At 34.6% G+C, this 19,663-nt stretch overlaps 2 protein-coding genes across 2 annotated transcripts; both read right to left on the bottom strand.

Annotated features, from left to right (window-relative positions):
* Nucleotides 1-781: 781 nt before the first annotated feature.
* Nucleotides 782-3,060, bottom strand: LOC144573437 (SEC14 cytosolic factor family protein / phosphoglyceride transfer family protein). Its single transcript, XM_078323223.1, has 4 exons — nt 2,240-3,060; nt 2,021-2,145; nt 1,797-1,938; nt 782-1,287 (listed from the first exon to the last, which is right to left on the bottom strand). The coding sequence occupies exons 1-4, from the start codon at nt 2,957-2,959 to the stop codon at nt 1,027-1,029; spliced, it is 1,248 nt and encodes a 415-aa protein (XP_078179349.1). The 5' UTR covers nt 2,960-3,060; the 3' UTR covers nt 782-1,026.
* Nucleotides 3,061-12,525: 9,465 nt separating this feature from the next.
* On the bottom strand, nt 12,526-15,882 carry LOC144573477 (laccase-3-like). The gene is made up of 5 exons (XM_078323259.1): nt 15,723-15,882; nt 14,796-14,947; nt 14,424-14,668; nt 14,208-14,336; nt 12,526-14,052 (listed from the first exon to the last, which is right to left on the bottom strand). Exons 1-5 carry the CDS (start codon nt 15,810-15,812, stop codon nt 12,716-12,718), a joined length of 1,953 nt encoding a protein of 650 aa, XP_078179385.1. The 5' UTR covers nt 15,813-15,882; the 3' UTR covers nt 12,526-12,715.
* Between the last annotated feature and the right edge of the window lie 3,781 nt (nt 15,883-19,663).

The raw sequence follows: 19,663 nt of genomic DNA on the forward strand, positions 1-19,663 counted from the left end.
ATCAAATCAGAGTTATAAAAAGTTACGACATCACTTCATAGATATATCAAATGTCTTATTTTTTGACATACACTCTAAATAAGAAAAAAATTTCTTCACAAAATTATTTAAATCAAAATATTAAGATCTCTCAAAAAAAAAATGGGAAGTACCCGGACCCCAGGCAGTCTAGTCCCTAGTGGATCGTCCCTGGCTCGGACGGTCTGCTAGAAGGGGTGGGTCGGCCGTGAACGTGGCAGTCGAGGCATTTTAAAAAAAAAAAAAAAATCAAACATGAGAGCAGTTTTAAAAAAAAAAAAAATTTAAGGGTATTAATAAAAATGAACAAATTTTTAAGGGTATTAATAAAAATGGCCGTTCATGATCATCGCTGAAAAACTCAAAATAGCAGGTTAATGCGGGTCCCACATAAGGAACAGTGCAGTACAAAACCCGTGACCCATGGCCCACCAAACCGCTCCCATTTAGCAATCACATGACAAGGATGATAGATTACCATGAAAGACAAGGTGAAGATTTGAAAAATAAGATAACCACACAACCAGTTAAAAATATTGATTTACTTTTGTTTGGTTCATTTCAAAGGTCGAACTCTAAGAGCACAAGGTGACAGTATATTCAATCAGACTTTGGTAGTTTGAACAGGGCACTACATTGGCCATATTCAAGCATAATCACATGCAGATCTTCACCTCTTCTCATCCACACGACACACGAGGAAACAAAAAATCAAATTTAAATTCTAGCAATGGCCCCAGATAGATATTCACAAAGCTGCCAAAATCACAAACAAATATGCTTACCTGGTCCCTGCAAATATACATCCGAAACATATCCGAAAGAATTTATATATTATGCCAAAATTATCACAACTAATCTCACATATCACACATCCTTAACTCCAACAGTGCCCCCATTCTAAATTAATTCAATGCATTACACTTACACCAGTGCACCACCCAAACATTAAAACAATTACATAACCAACTGCGCAGTGAGTTGCTACACAGTTCATACGAAACAAGTTCAAGTAGACGGTTTGCGGACAAAGTATCGATAGGCAGCGACCTTGCGCTTGCGAGAGGCAGAGTTGTCAATGGAGAGAACCATTTTCCCAGTTTCTCGTGCGGTGAAGGTGTTGTGTACCGGCTCATCAGCTGTGGCCGGGATTTTACGTGGCTTCTCCACGGCAAGTGTGTAGCTCTGCTCTGACAACGGCACGTACTCCGCACCGTACTCCAGGTCCCACCCGCCTACTACCAGGTCCCATGTTATCGTCGCTCCAGCCTTCAAATTACAAGTTCCAAAATTTACAATGGAGATTGGGTGCATTTCACAATAAATGATTGAGGTCACCAACTTAGGAATGCTCCTTAATCAACGCTAATTAAATACATTCTGCATTGTACGGTCAATAATTTAATAGCAACAGATTCCAAACCCCACCCTGAACAAGTTTATTTAGGCCTAATAAGTTCACCTAGTGAGCCTAGTTTTGGCTTGGTCAAATTTAGTCAATTGAAAGGTTTACAGAGCAAAAGCGGTAACTAACCAGTAAAGCACAGGAAAAGAAGAAACCCATCACTGACCAGTGTCAGTGTATGGCGCTTTTCATGTCATGTGGGCCCCTCACCATGTGAGACACAAAACACGCTAGATTTTTCAGATTTTCGAGCCCAACAAAAAATGCAATTGAAAATTGACACAAGACTCAACTTTTAGAAGAGAGGTAGGTAATCAACTAACTAATTAAGGTTGTTTTGCTAGAACCAGGAAACAAATTATCTATTAATCACCTCAATGCCATCTATTTCAAGGAAAACCTTCTCGGCTCCCTTAATGGTGAACTCCGACGCAGGTTTCGGCGGCCCGTTTTCGAGGTCTCCGGGCCGGCTCAGGCCCCCGTACTGCACTGGCACAAACTCCGGCCTTATAAACCTAAACATCATTTTCAAATCAATCAAATAAAAAACCATATGAATATTTCACTAGTTAATGACTAATGAGCAGGGATATCTACTTGTAGAGTGTCTCTGCCACATTGCCTTCTCTTGCAATGACAAACTTGCTTTTGGTGCGCTCGGTCAGAAACGGGCTTATCATTGCGTAAAACACACTGAAATACCATGGCACATTCACAAATACCTAATAAATATAAAAATAAGGCTAGTAAATACATGTTAATCACAAATTATGTATACAGTAAACAAAGAGAGATTTGAAAGATTCATGTACCGACCTTTCTAGCAACCATTTCGGGATAGTTATCCTGGAAGAGGCTCAAAATCTGCTTGGAAGCTGATCGAAGCTCCCGTTTCGGCATGCCTTTCAAATCAGTGACTTGAATAATAGAATTGACGCCGCCAGGTCGGAATTGGAGCATCTTGACACCTCTCTCCATGACCTGAACTCGCCACCTTAGAAACCTCTCCATCTTCTCTCCATCTCCGAATACCTTATCGTACATGCATTTGTCTTTGAAAACACCGTACGCATTGTAGCAAACCGGGTGGCCAGCACGGTCCCACCCGTGCATGTAAGCGACCACTCCTTCGAGTTCCTTGAACCCTAGTTCCTCATCAACGACCGAATCGGCCCCGAACTCAGTGCGCCAGGTGGCACATTTGGTTAGCATCTGGTGCGCATCGCGAACATTGAAGTCCCGGGCCCGCAGAAACTTGAGGAGCACCACGTCCGCGCGTTCGTCGGAGGAGTCGGGTGGTAGCAGTGGGATGCCCCACATGGAGAGGGGCTTCTCGGAGGGGTGAGAGGAAAGGAGGGATTTGAAGTCTTGGAACGATTTCGCCTCGGCTGGTTTGAGAGAGGAGAGGAAGTAGGTGTCTTCCTGGAAGGAGTCGGAGCGGCCGAGAGTGTTGGTCGCGGCGTCCATCAGAGAAGCCATGAGGCTGCGTTTGGTGGCGGGTTTGGTACCAGCCACCGGCGACGGAGAAGCTTCCATTTTTTTGTATATGCTTCTTGTATAAAATTTGGAGGTTTTAGTTTTGGTTTGTTTTGATTTGAGGGATGTGGGAAAAGGAAAGGAAGAGAGAAATTAGGGGTTTTGGAGATTTGGAGGTATATATCTTTGTGTTTTCTGGCAGAGGAAGAAAATGGCGGATTTGGGTTTGAATGGGAAAAGGTTATTTTCACAGCTTTTTTGTACCGAGAGCATACGATTGAGTGACTTGGTCTGATGACTCTGATTGACGGGGTCATGAAAGTTTTGGGAATTCGTATCCTCTGCATTAGCTCAAAAGGAAATCTTTTGAATTAATACATCTGGACCATCCAATTGGCTTTAAAATTCGTGTGAACTATATCCGCACTAACATTAAAAGACTCCTGTGTTAAAATCAGACGGCCAAATTGATTCCGTTTAAAATCTAGCGGCTGAAATATATTAACTCAAAATATTCTCCTTTGAGTTAATGCAGAGGATACGTGTTCATAAGACCAGAAAAACGAATCAATTGGTCTTAAATAACTACTTGACTCTGTGATTAAAAAAAACATCGTTCATAAACGAGGATAGTACAAAGTCGTAAGAAAATTAGGTGTGTGAACAGAACATGAAAGTTCAAATTAAAATTACTGCGGTGAGATGGAAGATAACATTATGATGGTGGCGTGTGGACGGAGGCAAAAATTTAATAGACAAGTTAATTTTTCCTTGACGAGAGCGTGCATTGGGTAAATCCTAATTTGTGTAACTTTATTGGTATAGGCATAGATGTAACGGGTAGATATAAGGTTATATTTTGACTCGGTACGCTATATTCGGAATTAATCCGTAGCATGATTTTAGGTCTAAGAGACTCTGAGAGTGAGCATGGACTCTGTGACGCTGAGACCATAGTACCACAACCACCACCAGCGCTGCTACAGCGACCCGATGTGTACCCAAGTGATCGTGAGTGCGTATCCTCTGAGATATCTCTTATTTTGCGTGACCGACGTGTCCGGTGCTTATTTGGGGTGACGTGGGGGGCCAGTATTATTTGAGCTTTAAGATTCGCGTAAACGTATTGCAATGGTTGAGATTTTCCAAAAAGTCACGCAAAATATGAGATATCTCAGAGGATGCGAATTCAGTGATCGTGCAATACTAAAATGGTAGCGTCAGGCACGTCTCACCACGTTGTATTGAATCTTGTGCAATTTAAATGCAAGAAAATGAAACTTTGGCTCAAAATTCTCCATTTATTGTTTGTTAAAGATCGTTAAAAGATGGCATGGTGCTTCGGTTTTCTTCAACTTTTAGTACAAAATTCAGTTCGGCCCATACTTAAAATTCTGCTAACACAGGTACGGAAATTCAAAAATCTTAAAAAAATTATGTAAAATAAGGATATATAACGGGAAAGTTCAAATGTCTCTATGTTTATACTTTTATTATTTTTCTACTTTTTAATTTAAAAAAAAATAAAAATTTAAGCATTATATGTCAAAATAAAATCATGAGATGTAATATAATATTACCTTCTCCACATGTATAAAAAAACTATCATATTTTTTAGGTTGTGTATGAATCAATAAGAAAAATTATCAACGTCCATAATTTATTTACATCGGTGTATTTTTACAAGCTCTTGATAGTAATCAAAATATCGTCATCGTTTACGTGTACATAAAGTAAATAATACAAATCATATTTAACTATTTAATTTTATCATATAAATTTAAAATTATTATAATTTTTAAAAAGAGAGACGTACAGAAAAAAATAAAATCATTCAAAGCCCAGAAATTTTTATATGTAGAAATTAAGAAATATGAAGAGAGAGAAACATAAAAAGTACATCATATTTTTAATTGGTAGAAAGATCGATAAATTTTTTATCAATCTTAAAAATAAAAAAGTTTGAATCGGTAAGAATAATACTAATCTAAACCAGCTTGTATTTTTTTCCTTTAAAATTTTTCTAGTAAAATATAAATATTTTTTAAAAAAATAGATAGAGATCTTAAAATCCTATATATAATAGAAATATTTTCATCTACTTTTGAAATACCTTTTACATTTTATGAGATATCTAATATAAGAATTAGAGTGAGTCTATGGTAATATGCATATCACGATTTGGCACTGTGCTACGGCTCTATATTCGAGTTTTCAAATCCTAACGGTCGATCCGAACCGTTCATCTTGTTCTCCATATTAATATGTGTCTGGAGACGAAATTTTACATTTTTTGAAATTTTTTTACTATTGTTTTAGATTTATTGAAAATCACTATTTTTGGATGGTCCAGAATTTTCAGATCAAGTGATTTTCTAAATATCTAAAAAAATAGTAAAAATATTTCAAAAAATGTAAAATTTGGTCTCCAAACACATATTAATATGGAGAACAAGATGAACGGTTCGGATCGACCGTTAAGATTTGAAAACTCTAATATAGAGCCGTAGCACGGTAACAACCCGTGATATGCATATTACCATAGACTCACTCTAAGAATTATCTCCATCTATGTATCAAATTAAAAAAACACTTAAGTTTATATCAGTGAGGTTCCGAACTTCCGATCTATCTTTCTGCTAATCTAAAATACAATGTATTTTTTTTTTTTCTCTCCCTTACTTTTTCCTCAATCTCTACAGATAAAAAATGCTGTTTAAACCCTCCTCCTCATGTAATAATTGCCTCAACTTAGGCAATTATTTACTTCTCCGCTCAAGTCCCAAGAAAGTGCATTAGTCAATTTGGATTAAACTCATTACACATTGAACAAGAACACATGGGGATGATGTGATGGGGGACCGTGGGGAATTCTCCTTCCGTAAAGATAAGAGAATTAATTAATTAATTAACAATTAGAGAGAGAGAGCTACTAGGTTGCTTAAATTTTTAGTAAGATTTTGTAGCCAATTTGGCTGTACAGTAATAATATTTTTTGGGTTGTATTTGTCGGTATCGATTTGTATTTTGTTGCCTGATGCCTCTCTAAACCTGTCATAAAAAATGCTGTCTGCTAGCACTGCCAAATTATTGTCAGAAAACAGTAAAACAAGAAGTAATTATACCTCTTGAATGTAATAAAAGTATAAAACCAGGTATTTGTGCAACACTTTTTTCATGAAAATAGAAAGGAGGTCAGGTTAGTAAATACATACATAAGATAAAAGCATGTACAACTGCCAAGTATAAAAACAGGTATTTGTGCAACACTGTTTTCATGAAGATAGAAAAGAGGTCAGGTTAGTAAATACATACATAAGATAAAAGCTTGTACAACTGGTTTGGTTAATTCAGTTTCCGGTATGATTTGAATTCAGTATTTTCTCGACTGTGATATACGTACAAAGAAAACTATCACTAGACTCTCATCACTCTAATCAAGTAAGAATGATCAATTTGTATCCACAGGTTGCACATATCCATGTGTGTTTTTTATTTTGTTTAGCTGTGTGTTTATCACAGACACTGATTGTCTAGTTTTATATAACAGCTAATTTATAATTTTCTATTAACGAAACAGCCTACAAATTTTCACAAAAAGAAGAAAAAAAATAAACTGCCAAGTTAGCGATAAGCCGATAATACAGAAACTTTAGATTCCTAGGCCGGTGGCCCGGTTTGATGCGACGTGCTGTAGGTAATGCTGAATAAAGAAGGTGCAAAGATCTGACGGTTATGAAATTTCCGTTCTTTGGGCCAGCATGGGGTGAGGTACTGTACACCGTACACGTGGCAGAAAAGGGTCTACCTTATCAGGCGATCATGACCTCTGTTTCGGTGTCTCCGTTCTGTGTACAGTCAAAGAAAACACTCTGCTCACAACAGAGTTCGGCAAGTGGAGTAGAGCCGAAATTTTTTTAGAATTTTTATTTATATCTAAAAAAATTTCAAAATTTACACCTATTTTTAACTTAATTCTAAAACTATCCGATTCGGAAAATTATTTTTCAGATCCAACGTCTTTTTTCGAAAAATAATTTTCCGCATACAACTTTCTGGAGAATTATTCTCTGGATTTGACTTTCCCAAGAATAATTCTCCGAATTTGTATTTTTTAATTAAATAAAAAATGTTATGGTTTATTTAATTTTTGCATTGAAATATTAGAAACTTTTTATATTTCTTTAAAAATAGATAGAATATTATATAATTGAATTTATTAGAAAAACCACGACAAATAATATGAATCAATATTTTTAAAAAAAAATGATTTTTTGCAACTCTAATAAAATTTGAAATATTTCTTTTGTGTGTTATTTAAAAAAAAAATATTTTCAATATGAGTTATTGATCCCAGTTCAAAAGTCACTTCTGAGTAAATAAAGAAAATATTATGGTCTTTCTAGTATATTCAAATCCTAAAATACAGCATCTGTTCTGGAAAAAAAAATTGATATCAAATATCAAAACATTTTGTCATATTAAATTTTCTTTTTTTTGAAAATAGATGATGTATCTTACAATTTGAATGTACTAGAAAGACCACGATATTTTTTTTATTTACTTAAAAATGATTTTTGAACCGGGATCAATAAATCATATCCAAAATATATTTATTTTTTTCAATAACACACAAAAAAATATTTTAATTTTTCTTACAACTGCAAAAAACCCAGCTTGAAAAATGTTTATCCATATATTTTGTCACAGTCTTTCTTATAAATAAAATTATATAATATTTTTAAAGAAATATAAAAATATTTCTAATCATTTCAATTAGGGGTGATTAATGAGCGAGCATGAGCGAGTTAGGGTATGCTCATGCTCGCTCATTAAGTAAATGAGCGAGTTGTTAATGAGCGAGTTTAAATGAGCGGATAAATGAGCGAGTTGTAAATGAGCGAGCTTTTAACGAGCGAGTTATGAGCGGCTCACGAGTTATGACTTATGACTCATAACAAAATTATATAGTGTGTCCACGCATAACAAAATTATATAGTGTGTCCACGCATAACAAAATTTGTTAAAAGTCATCGTAATAAAATCCAACAAATTGTTATAATTCATTTAAATGAGTGAGTTGTTATGACTATTACTTGTTTTGGGCTTTTGGCGGAGGTTTTGGTTCTGCCGATTTACAAAAAAAATGAATATGAAATTATAAATATTAGTATATTACACATGATTAAATATTACATTGTACTCATTATATTACACATAATTAAATATGAAACTATGCTCACTATCTATCAATTTTAATGAGGCAAGGTTGATGTTATACAAAATTACATAGGATTAAATGTGGCGGATTAAATGTGGCAGGAATTAGGTGTGGCAAATTCTTAATGAGCGAGTTATGAGCGAGTTGGGTCATGCTCATGCTCGCTCATTAAATAAATGAGCGAGTTGTTAATGAGCGAGTTTAAATGAGCGGATAAATGAGCGAGTTTAGATGAGCTTTTAATGAGCGAGTTATGAGCGGCTCACGAGTTATGAGCGATTTACTCACCCCTAATTTCAATACAAAAAAAAATCATAACATTTTCTATTTAATTAAAAAAAATCCGGAGAATAACTCTCTGGATCCGTATTAACTGAGGCGCCTCTGGATTCGGAGAATAATTTTTCGAAAAGAAGAACTGAATCTAGAGGATTGTTCTCCGGATTTGGCAGATTGAGAATTATTCTAAACTTGGATGCAAATTGTTTAATTAATTATATATATATATATATATTGATATATATTTATATATATATATATATATACACTAGCATGCTATGCATAGCATAGAGCCCCTTCATGCAACGGCTTGGATTTGGACTTTTCAAAATCCTAACGGTCGATCCGAACCGTTCATCTTGTTCTCCATATTAATATGTGTTTGGGGACCAAATTTTACATTTTTTGGAATTTTTTTACTATTTCTTTAGATTTACTGAAAATCGCTTTTTTTATGGTCCAGATTTGTTGAAAATAGCAATTTTTAGTAAATCTAAAGAAATAGTAAAAAAATTCCAAAAAATGTAAAATTTGGTCTCCAAACACATATTAATATGGAGAACAAGATGAATGGTTCGGATCGACTGCTAGGATTTTGAAAAGTCAAAATCCAAGGCGTTGCATGGAGGGGCTCTATGCTATGCATAGCATGCTAGCATATTCCTATATATATATATATATATATATTTTTTTTTAATATTAATAAAATTTTCGGGTAGTAGAGTATGCCCTAAATTAAGATGGAATAACTGAGTAAGTAGATTAAATATCTATTTACTTCGCTAATTAAGGTAAACTTAATTTATCTAATTAGAATTGAAATATTCTGCTTGTTTGTAGTCACTCCATTCAACTAAAGATGTGCTCATGGAGTAAATATCTTATCGAAAAAAAGGTACCGTATGATAGAATTTTGATAGACCAAATAATGTAAATTTAAAAAAAATTATCTAATTTTATTATATTAAAACTGATTTGTACAAAGTGTGTTATTTTTGTGATCCTGAATCGACAGGTTTATAGTCATAGTATTATATCTTGATTAAATGATTTTCTATATATCTAAAAAAATAGTAAAAAAATTCTAAAAAATGTAAAATTTAGTTTGCAAGTACATATTCAAATGGAGATCATGTTGAACGTTTCGGATCAATCGTTAGGATTTTAAAAACTCAAATATTGAGCCATTGTATAGGCCCTCTATGGTACACGTAGCTCCGTAGCCAACTCCATATATACATATATATATACTAGTATCGTGCCCGTGCGTTGCAACGGAAATACATTATAAGATTGAGATAAAGAGACTTTTTTTATTTGACATTTGCACAAAATTAAGAAAATATATATACTTAAATGAAAATAAAGACACAAATTAGAAAAAAAAAACGGAAATACAAATAATAAATAACAATAAAAGAAACAACAACAAATGAAAAAAAAAATCAAATATAATATGAAAAAAATTCTTGAAGTATCATTGCGATTTAATATCTAATTTTCTTCATAAGGAAAACAAGTCATTAAACGATTTAGAGAAAAATAATCTGTAAAAAAAAAAAATTGGAAAATATATGATTAAACGATTCAAATAAGGATTTTCTCTACATTTATATTCTTGATGAAAATTATTTTAACAATGAAAATTTCTCTATAAATCATTTCTCTACACGAAAGTTCTAGATATTCTTCATTTTGATCAGATCGGAATGATATGTTTCCATCAGCACAAGATCTGCTATTCATCTATTAAAAAAAAAATACAATAGCTCTAAACAAAATCCGAAAAGATATGATTGTTTCTATTTTCATTGTTGAAACTATAAAGGAAGAGGAGAAATGAAATAGAGGAAACAAAGAATGAAAGAAATAAGAAAATAATGTAATTGCAGTAATTAAAGATAGTTGTAAAGAAAAATAAGGAAACATATCGCTAGTGATTCATTTAATTTTAATTGTGACAAACCATGTAGCAGTCTGTGTGACAAGTTTGTTTTTAACTAAATTTAGACTTTTACACATAAAATAAAAGTATTTCATCAAAATAAGACATATTATGTAATTGAAGGGTTGATATTCAATTTGAAAGTTCATTTTTCAATCTCAGCCATTGACGGATCAGGACAATTACGTGCATAATATAAGAATGGAGATAGAGAGAGAATAAAGCTATCAGCCTATCATGCATTGCAAATTAAAGTAGGTATTTTAATTTGTGCTTATATCTCTAGTTTCAAAATTCAAATAATTAATCCGAACTTCTCAACATGTTCTTCATATTGAAATGTACTTGGAGACCAAATTTTACATTTTTTGAAAATATTTTACTATTTTTAAAAAAAAATTCAAAATCAATGTTTTTTGTTAAATAAAAAAATAGTAAAAAATTCAGAAAAATCCGTATCCTTTTCAATTAAGAAACCTTAGGATGCCAAATCCGTATCCTCTTCATTTCAATTTAATTGAAGATGGACTGGAAGTCTGGAACTGAACTGACATGATCTTAATTGAAATTTTGACCTATTGATTTGCAAAAGCATTCCAGACGGCGTATGGGTCCCCTGTTCCACTTCCCTTTTTCTCTGCGTTATCCCTTTCACCTTGAGAAATGCTTCAAAGCCATTGATGTTATACCAAAAGGATCCGAATCTACTGTAATCCGAGACCAGTGAACAGTGATCTTGAAATCCCCGCAATTAAAATCCAACCGTTGAACTATTTTAAGATGCGTATCCGATGAATGAATTTGGAATTGCAGCAGATATATTTTCATACCAAAAGGGGACTTTTTTTTTTTTTGTTTTGTTTCACTAACACTACCCAGTACAAAAAAGGCATCTGTAGGTGTATATATAATGGGAGAAATGGCCTGACTTATTTCAAATATTGGTGGTATTATGGGGTTTTCAAGTACTTTATGACAAACTAATATAGTAACTTCGATTGAATTAATTTGTATTAAAACTAATCGCTGCTTGGTACAATTTGCTTCATTTGATAAGTTGCATTTATTGCTTTATTTTATGGAATAGATCTCAACAGAAAATTGTTGAGTAACACTAAACAACAACAAGTGATTGAGCTCAGTAGTTTCTCATAAAAAATTATCGAAATATGGAGAAAAAACTGTTTGAAGTACACACAGAACTGGAAGCGCACCTTTTTTCAAAGAGAGAAGGGTTATTCACATTTCATTTAATGGTCAGAGATGAATTGAAAACTAAGCATTGGTAATAAAGATCCACGGAAGAGATGTCTCCTATGTTTGCAAGGAGGTTGCTATTTTTACGCAAAAACAAGGTAATATCTATGTTCATATTGAATCTCTCCTGTTGCAAAAATGTGCATGTACCTCGCCAAATAGCAAATTCCTTGGCATCCATGTATCCTGGCACATACATAAATTTTAATTCATATGTTCATAAAGACCATATGACTCCCAAAATATGCTTCCAGCCTTCACAATTTGGAAACTTATCTGGGTCCCATTGCATTAAATTGAACACTGGTACACTGTGTCATTTGAAATTTTTGTGGCAGGTACCGTACAGGGCTTGAAATTTAAAAGCGGCCCAGAAAAGAGAAAGGAACTCTGCTAACGAGAGAAACAGGGAGCTTGGTATTCTTTAATTTGTAAAGAGCTATCTTTTTTCTTTTCTTTTTTTAATTTCCAAAGACAAAGAAAATTTGTTGGTGATCATCATCATTTGAGGTCCAAGTTTCAAAAATCTCTTATGTACATCTTTTCTTTTTCATGTATGTTTACCTCAAAACCACATGATTACTTTGGATTAATGTAGAGTTATAAAATTTGAAAGGTGGAATGTGCATAATCCCAAAGCCCTTTTCTCTGGACACACCTTTTAAATCAACTTAATTAAATTTAAGTGAAAAAGATTAGCTTTTGTTTCTTTTTGTTTTATTTTTTTGAAATCCAACAAAGACAATGCCATGTGAATGATGAGGAAGCAAGTTTTATTCCCAATTCAAAGTACAACTTAACTCAAGCTCAAACAATCAAATTAATCATGAAGAAAATAGCATGCCTGGTCTTTTCTTCATATTTGTCTTTAATCATAAAAAAATCATGTTATCTACCTCATCACCGGCTCTCTTTTTTAAAAAAAATTCTATAATTATATCTTAAAACATGGATTAAAATTACAATTTATATGATAAAAACAATCACATTTTGGATGACATATTCATTGGGAACCAATTCATGTACACCCTACAAATCCAGCCATAATTACATAAATTACAAATGCAAAATCACTTGAAACCAATAATATTTACTAACTATGCACTCAATTCCTCTAACAAATCGGCAAGTCAGCCGGTGGCGGCTCGATGGTTTCCAACTCACCAAATCCATTTTCTGTAATAAATGCCATGGCGAGGCCCCACTGGAGATGTGAATCGATGTGGCAATGCATGAGCCACACACCTGGGTTGTTCGCCACGAAACGAATCACTGCCCATCCAAGAACCGGCACGCCAATTGTGTTCCTTTGTGGCGGGTCGACAAGGTTGAACCTGGATGCATCCCTGCTTGGATTAAAATTTCCTGATCCGGTGGCTAGCACGTAGAATTGGTGCCCGTGCAAGTGCATGGGGTGCTCCTCTCCGGCAAAAATATTTGTACCTTGCAATACTAAGTCCACCACCGAGCCAAATTTGAGCCGGAATAATTTTGTTCCTTTCACGGGCGATACAAGGGACGGGCTTATGTTGTTCCCGGTGTAGTCAAATTGTTTTGGAGGGAACGGCGGGAAATCGGTCGTGAACACACCCGGTATGTTGAAGAGGTGAGCTTGGAGGAGAGAGAAGGTTTTTGGTAGAACAAATGAAACATTGTTCATGCTAGCAGCAAACCGGGTGTTGTTGGGCCCACCACAACTGATGCTAGGAGGGCAGAAGTAGGTGCCCAGGCCAACTGTGAAGAAAAGGCGCTCAGTGACCGGGCCGGGGAGTTCAACTGGGCCTGGGTTTTTAATTCCACCTGTGAAGAAGGCAGCGGCTCGCGAGTCATTGAATGCTGGGAGAGGAGGAAGCAGAGGAGGTGGAAGGGGGTTGTGGTTTCCCCCTTTGCCATTGTTGTTATTGTTACCATTATTTGGGACAACACAATTGTTGGATTGTGTATTGGATGTAAGATTTTCAGTAGATGTGGTGGAGGTCGAGTCTGTGGTTGAAGGAATTGGGGGATTTGTTGTAGCTGCTGTAACAGTGGTAGCCGTAGTACTCGCCTCAATTTTTACATCAGTGGCTGGTGCAACAGCTTCATTGCTAGCAGCAACATTGGCAGTGGTACCGAGAGTGGAGGCAGCGGCTGTAGGATGTGAGTACTCGATGATGGCAGTGGTTGTGGTGTTGTCAAAGGGAACATTGGGAGCTGCAGAATAGACATGTGCGGCAATGTAGAAGCGGGACCCAATTGGGTAGGGTTCTGGTGCTGAGATAAGCACATCAGTAGTCTGGCCAGGGCCGAGTAAGAGAAATGGGGTCGTGAAGGGCTTGGTATAGGCGGCATCTGCGGCAACAACTGTCATAGTATGGCCGGCAACAGATAAGAAGTGTTCGTTATTCATAGCTGCATTGATGACACGAAGCAAAACAGTTTCGCCGGGTGACACCGGAAACACTGTTGTCTCTGAAATATTATTGTATTGAAAATTTTAGTTTTGCAACAACTTTGGTTTAACTTTTTTACTACAAAAAAACTTTGATTTAACTTAATCATGATTTTAATAGACTTAAATTTGATTTTAATCATGATTAAACTTAAGTAAGAGAGGTTGAATTAACCTTGGCTAGAGCACTTGTACAAATCACCGGGCTGTCCGTTAATGGTATATGCATTGGATACGTTCGGTGCACCTCCGGTTATTTGAGCTTGCCTTAATACACTAATTGGATCTCTATTCCACCATTCCCCTGTATCATAACCACCATATATAAAAATAAGAGCAACATGTCAATTTTTAAGGTCACGGTTGATGGAACAAGAAAAGGAGCACATACCAATCAATACTGGGAACTCCCGGTGAGGCTTTGGGAAAGGATAGGAGGAGCCCAATTTCGGATAGATGATGAGGGCCCCATGGACAGTTGCTCGGAGCCAAGAGCTGTGTGCATGCCACCAAAGTGTACCTTCCTGGCCTTCTATGGTGAAGCGGTACGTGTAGGTCTCACCAGGTCGGATCGGGCATTGAGTCACAAACTCTGGTCCATCGGCCCATGCGGTTCTCAGCTGCCTGATTCCATGCCTGTATCACCATATGAAAAGATCATAGATATGACATTGGAAACATTTGTCAGAAAATTTAATTAGAGAAATTGCTCTTTAATTAATATAATATAATATATGTATCTAATTAAAGGCTAGATTGGTACCAGTGTAGAGTGGAGTTATAAGGGGATCGGTTGATGGCCTTGATAATCATGGTATCACCGTTTCTGGCCTCCAAAGTCGGCCCGGGAAACATTCCATTTACCGTTATTCTCATGTGGGTTTTGCACAGCCTCTTCACTGGTGTTGCTTCAATCTGTGGCAAATATCATGGTTCCACTAATCAATTGTGTACAATAAGGGTTTGGGGTTTTCCTCTTTAAATGAAGTTTTAAGCCATATATTTCAAATCAAAAACAAAAAGACACCTGACACTTATCTTCAAAGTCAAAATTGAGGGCATTAATGAAGTTTTTAGCTAGTACTAATGTGTTATGTGTGCATAATATATCACTTTTATGTTTATTTGCTGCAAAGCTTCTTGTAATAAGTTGAGCCTAGTGGACACAAAGATTTGGTTACAGTGGATTTTTATCATGTGTACCGGTTTGGTACAGGGGAAGGAACAATTATGATAATTTTTTGAGTTTCAAGATACCTATGTTAATGATGTCTTTTGTGTGCTAAAATCTTGCCACTGCCTAACTAATGGGTCAGTTGGTAATTAGATTTAGTAGCTCATTAAGGTATTCCAGGGGTTTATAGTGGGTAATTTTATTTTTCTTCTTACACTGCTTTTGTTAGTTTGTAAACCCCTTACTGGTACTTGAAATTGGGCTGTTTTCAGCCTTTGTTCAAAAACAAAAACAAAAATATCTCTTTTATTCAAATTTCCAAACTTGGACATGAAGAAAAGCATATCACATAATGTGCACATTGCTTTTATTGATCTCATTATTAATATTTTAACCGAAACTAAGTAACACTTACACTTTTTTTAAAAGCATATTAATACAGATAAAATTAATGAAACAATGTTCCATATCAAATGAAAAAAAATGAAACAATATATTAGAAGAATGAGAACTTACAACAAACTCATGATAGTGCACTTCAGCATGTGTGCAGGTGAATAGAAGGGAGAGACAGAGACTAAGGAGAGTAAATAACAACAAATTCATCTTTTTTGTATCCTTTCAAGACCTAATTATAATTTTTTGTTGACCACTAATGAAATGATTTGATGATGGAAAATAGCACCTGAGATTGAACCATTTATAGGAGGTAATGGGGTCGTTCACTTGTTGGAATTTTGAATATATATTATTAATTAGGTTTTGCATTAGTGAGATGGTTGCCCCTTATTTTCCATATCTTGGTAATCTATTTGGTACACTTACTGGTTGAAAAAACTTTTACAGGAGTTGTTGCACCCAAATTGCAAAGTTCAAAGTTCAAACTAAGGCAACACACACAGATTTTTCAATTCACAAATGTTAATGTACAACTTTTAATTAAAAAAAATGGTCTGAAAGTTATCATGAGGGGTAAAAAGACTCATGGTACATGTTTTGAGTAGTTGAGCTAGGATACTTTTAGAAAAACAACAAATTAAGATCTCTTGAGCACTGAGAATTTTGGTCAAATAGTTGTTATCTACAAAGAAAAGTTTAATTAGAGTAGTTAAGTGCTTTGACTAAGTTAACAAGTCCATTAGGCTTACGTACAAAAATAATACCGACTTTGTTTTTCTTTGACATGCAAGGATAGTTTAAGCAGTGTAGTAATATTCAATCTATTCGGTTGAATATTCTTATTCAGTTGCAATTCGAATAGATTTACAATTTGAATAGAATATCCACATTCGGTCCGAATATGCAGTTTAGAGCATATTACCGGTTTAGAGTATATTAACAGTGATAAAAATAACGATTCAGAGTATTTTAACAGTGGTTTATACCACTTATTGCCGTATACTTGTTTATATATATATATAAATTCTCATTTAAAATCTGCATACCGCATATCGCATATGCGGTATATACAGTATGTGGTGACTTTCCGCATACCGCATATAAACTGAATATTAAAACACTGAGTGTAAGGCCCATATATGTAACGCATCATTTAATAGGGCCCAATCCAATTTGGTGCGCGGACTGGATCCGAATGGGGGGTAGGAAATGAAATCTGACCATTAAAATGGTAATCAATTAATTTTGATTTTCTGGGGTGGTAACTAAAAATATCTCGGTCAAAAGACTCATAGTACATGTTTTGAGTAGTTGAGCTAGGATCACTTTTAGACAAACAACAAATTAAGATCTCTTGAGCACTGAGAATTTTGGTCAAATAGTTGTTATCTACAAAGAAAATTAAGCTTTAATTAGAGTAGTTAAGTACTTTGACTAATTAGTTAACAAGTCCACTATATGTAATGATTGTTTTTCTTACCGGCTTTGTTTTTCTTTGTTTTTCTGATTAATACCGGCTTTGTTTTTCTTTGACATCCAATGATTGTTTAAGGCCCATATATGTAACGCATCATCTAATAGGGCCCATTTTATGACAGTATTATTTTTTTGTTTATTTATTAAGCGAAGTTAGTATGAATTTAGCTCATAAAAGTGGTTGATAAATTTAATATTAAAATCTAATGAATTGTTTTCAATCTAAAATTTTAAAAATTTGTCTATTTCATAAGTGATATATTTACATTTGAAAATTTTGTATATTCATTTAAGAGGAAGTCAAATGGTAAAAATAAATAAATAAATATTTATAAGTTATTTTAATACAATAATTACTAATAATTATTAAACTGCTTGACTTTATTCTAAATAAAATTAATAATTAAATTTAGGATAAATTTCGTCGGAGGTTACTAAACTTTGTCTTTTGTCACAAATTGGTCACTCAACTTTAATTTGTCTCTCGATTGCCACTGAACTATACATTTGTTTCGATTAAGTCACTCTGTCAGTTTTTCCATCCAAAAAATTAACATAAGTGACATGGACTCCAACTCACCTGTTTATGACCAATTTTTGTAAGTTTTGTTGAAACGTGAAATATTTCTATCTATCAACCTTCGCACCTGACTCTCCTTCTCCATCCCTCGCCGAGGCCTCCTTCCTCTCTCCTTCCTATCTCCACTCTTCTCCTTGCCAAGATGAAACCCCAAGGGGCTGTTCGGCAACCAAGGATTAAGCCTTAAGTTAAGGCTTAATCCGCTTTCTTTAGCTTCCTTAACTGTTTAATTCTGCCAAACACCAGTTCCTTAGCGAGGATTAAAAATACCTCTTTTAGCCTCCTTTTGTCTGGATCTTAATTCTCTTCCCTAACATTAAGACACCTATATCCCTTCCTTTAGCTTCCTTAACTTCCATTCACGGATCAAGACAACTGAACATCGGTTCCTTAACGCTCCTTAAGCTCTTAATCCTTCACCCTTAATCCTTTATTGCCGAACGACCCCCAACAGTTCAATCTCCTTCGTGCCTGCCCAACTACCTGCTTCTCCCTCTCTGATTCCTTCTTCCTCTCCTGCCCTCCTCCTCCTCCTCCCTCTCCACCTCCTCTCTCCTCCTTGTTGAGACACTTCTCACTTTACCTTGTTGGTCAGGTTTGATTGAATCTCAAAACACATTTAGTTTGAATTTTCTATAGATTTTTTATTCATCATTTTCTCTAATGATGAATTGTGAATCACTGTGGGTTCCATTTCGATGGTTGAGTTTGATTGAAGCGTATTAAACTCGATTAATACAATTCAAGCTTCCTTTATTGAAGGCTTTAATTAGGAGCAAACATAACAAAAACTTGTTTAGCTTTTAATACTTGTAACTGTTAATTAAGACCCTAGTATCTACTGCTTATGCATAAGATGTCAAAAATGTTACAACATGTCTAAATTAAGCTAACTTAGAAATTGAGCAATTAACTAAAGGGCATTGAGGGGATGCTCCAAATGTTGTTCAGGAATTACTAAATTGCTACACTGCCCTGGTTTCAACATAAAAAAAAAAAAAATTAAATTACCATGGCACAACATGTACTCTTTCTTTCTCCATACATGCTTATTGCATATCATAATTAACGAGATGTTTAGTTATATTAATCCTACCCTAAAACCTCTCAAAAAATACTGTTACAAGTAACATATTATGAATGTCTCCTCAATTCCAAATTCTCTCTCTAGTTTCTCTTTATCATTTGGTCTAGGATATAGATTAGTACCAGAAATGTCCTATGATGTAATGTTATGTACAACTTATGGTATACTGTTGTGTACTGGATAATCTAAAAATTGTTGATGAACATTATATTTGATGTATGCTTTTGTTCAAATAAATGGTAATTTTATCCCATAAAGAAATAGTGATGAAACCTCTAAAATTAATTCAGGAGGTGACTATAGTTTGTTGGTAAATTACCATTATGATTGAACAGGACTTGAGATATGGAAACAAAATGAAGGAAAGACCAATGCCCTTGTTGCTGACGGATTGTATCGATAAATTACCAGTGTCTCACGGTTTCTAAAGGTTGTGATCGAGTAACAATCAACCATGGCGCTTAACTCAAGTTAGATATAGATGCCTTGTATTATTGTAACAGGTACTTGCAAAAATGTTGGCGTGTTATCTTTAGAGTAGTGTTGAAGTTGTGTAAAGTTGTAGAAATTTTGTATTTTTATTAAGATTATGAAGTCATGTATTTATTTGCGAGTTTCTTTTATTGATCTAAGAGAATGTAAACAGATTTGAATCTGATTAATTGATCATTTATATTTGTTGATTTATATATGTTGTTTTATTGCTTTAAGATGCATATGAGGCATACAAACCTGATTTATATATGTTGTTTTATTGATTTATAATGTTGCTTGAGTGAGGCTAATGGTAATATGCACATTACACAACGGCTCATGCTATGGACTTATATCTCCGTTTTTAGAGTTCAAACACTCGATTTGAACCGTTCAACATAATCTTCATATGGAAATGTACATTCTTACCAAATTTTATAT

The sequence above is a fragment of the Carex rostrata genome, chromosome 21, assembly GCF_964058835.1.
Source record: "Carex rostrata chromosome 21, lpCarRost1.2, whole genome shotgun sequence".
NCBI classification, from domain to species: domain Eukaryota; kingdom Viridiplantae; phylum Streptophyta; class Magnoliopsida; order Poales; family Cyperaceae; genus Carex; species Carex rostrata.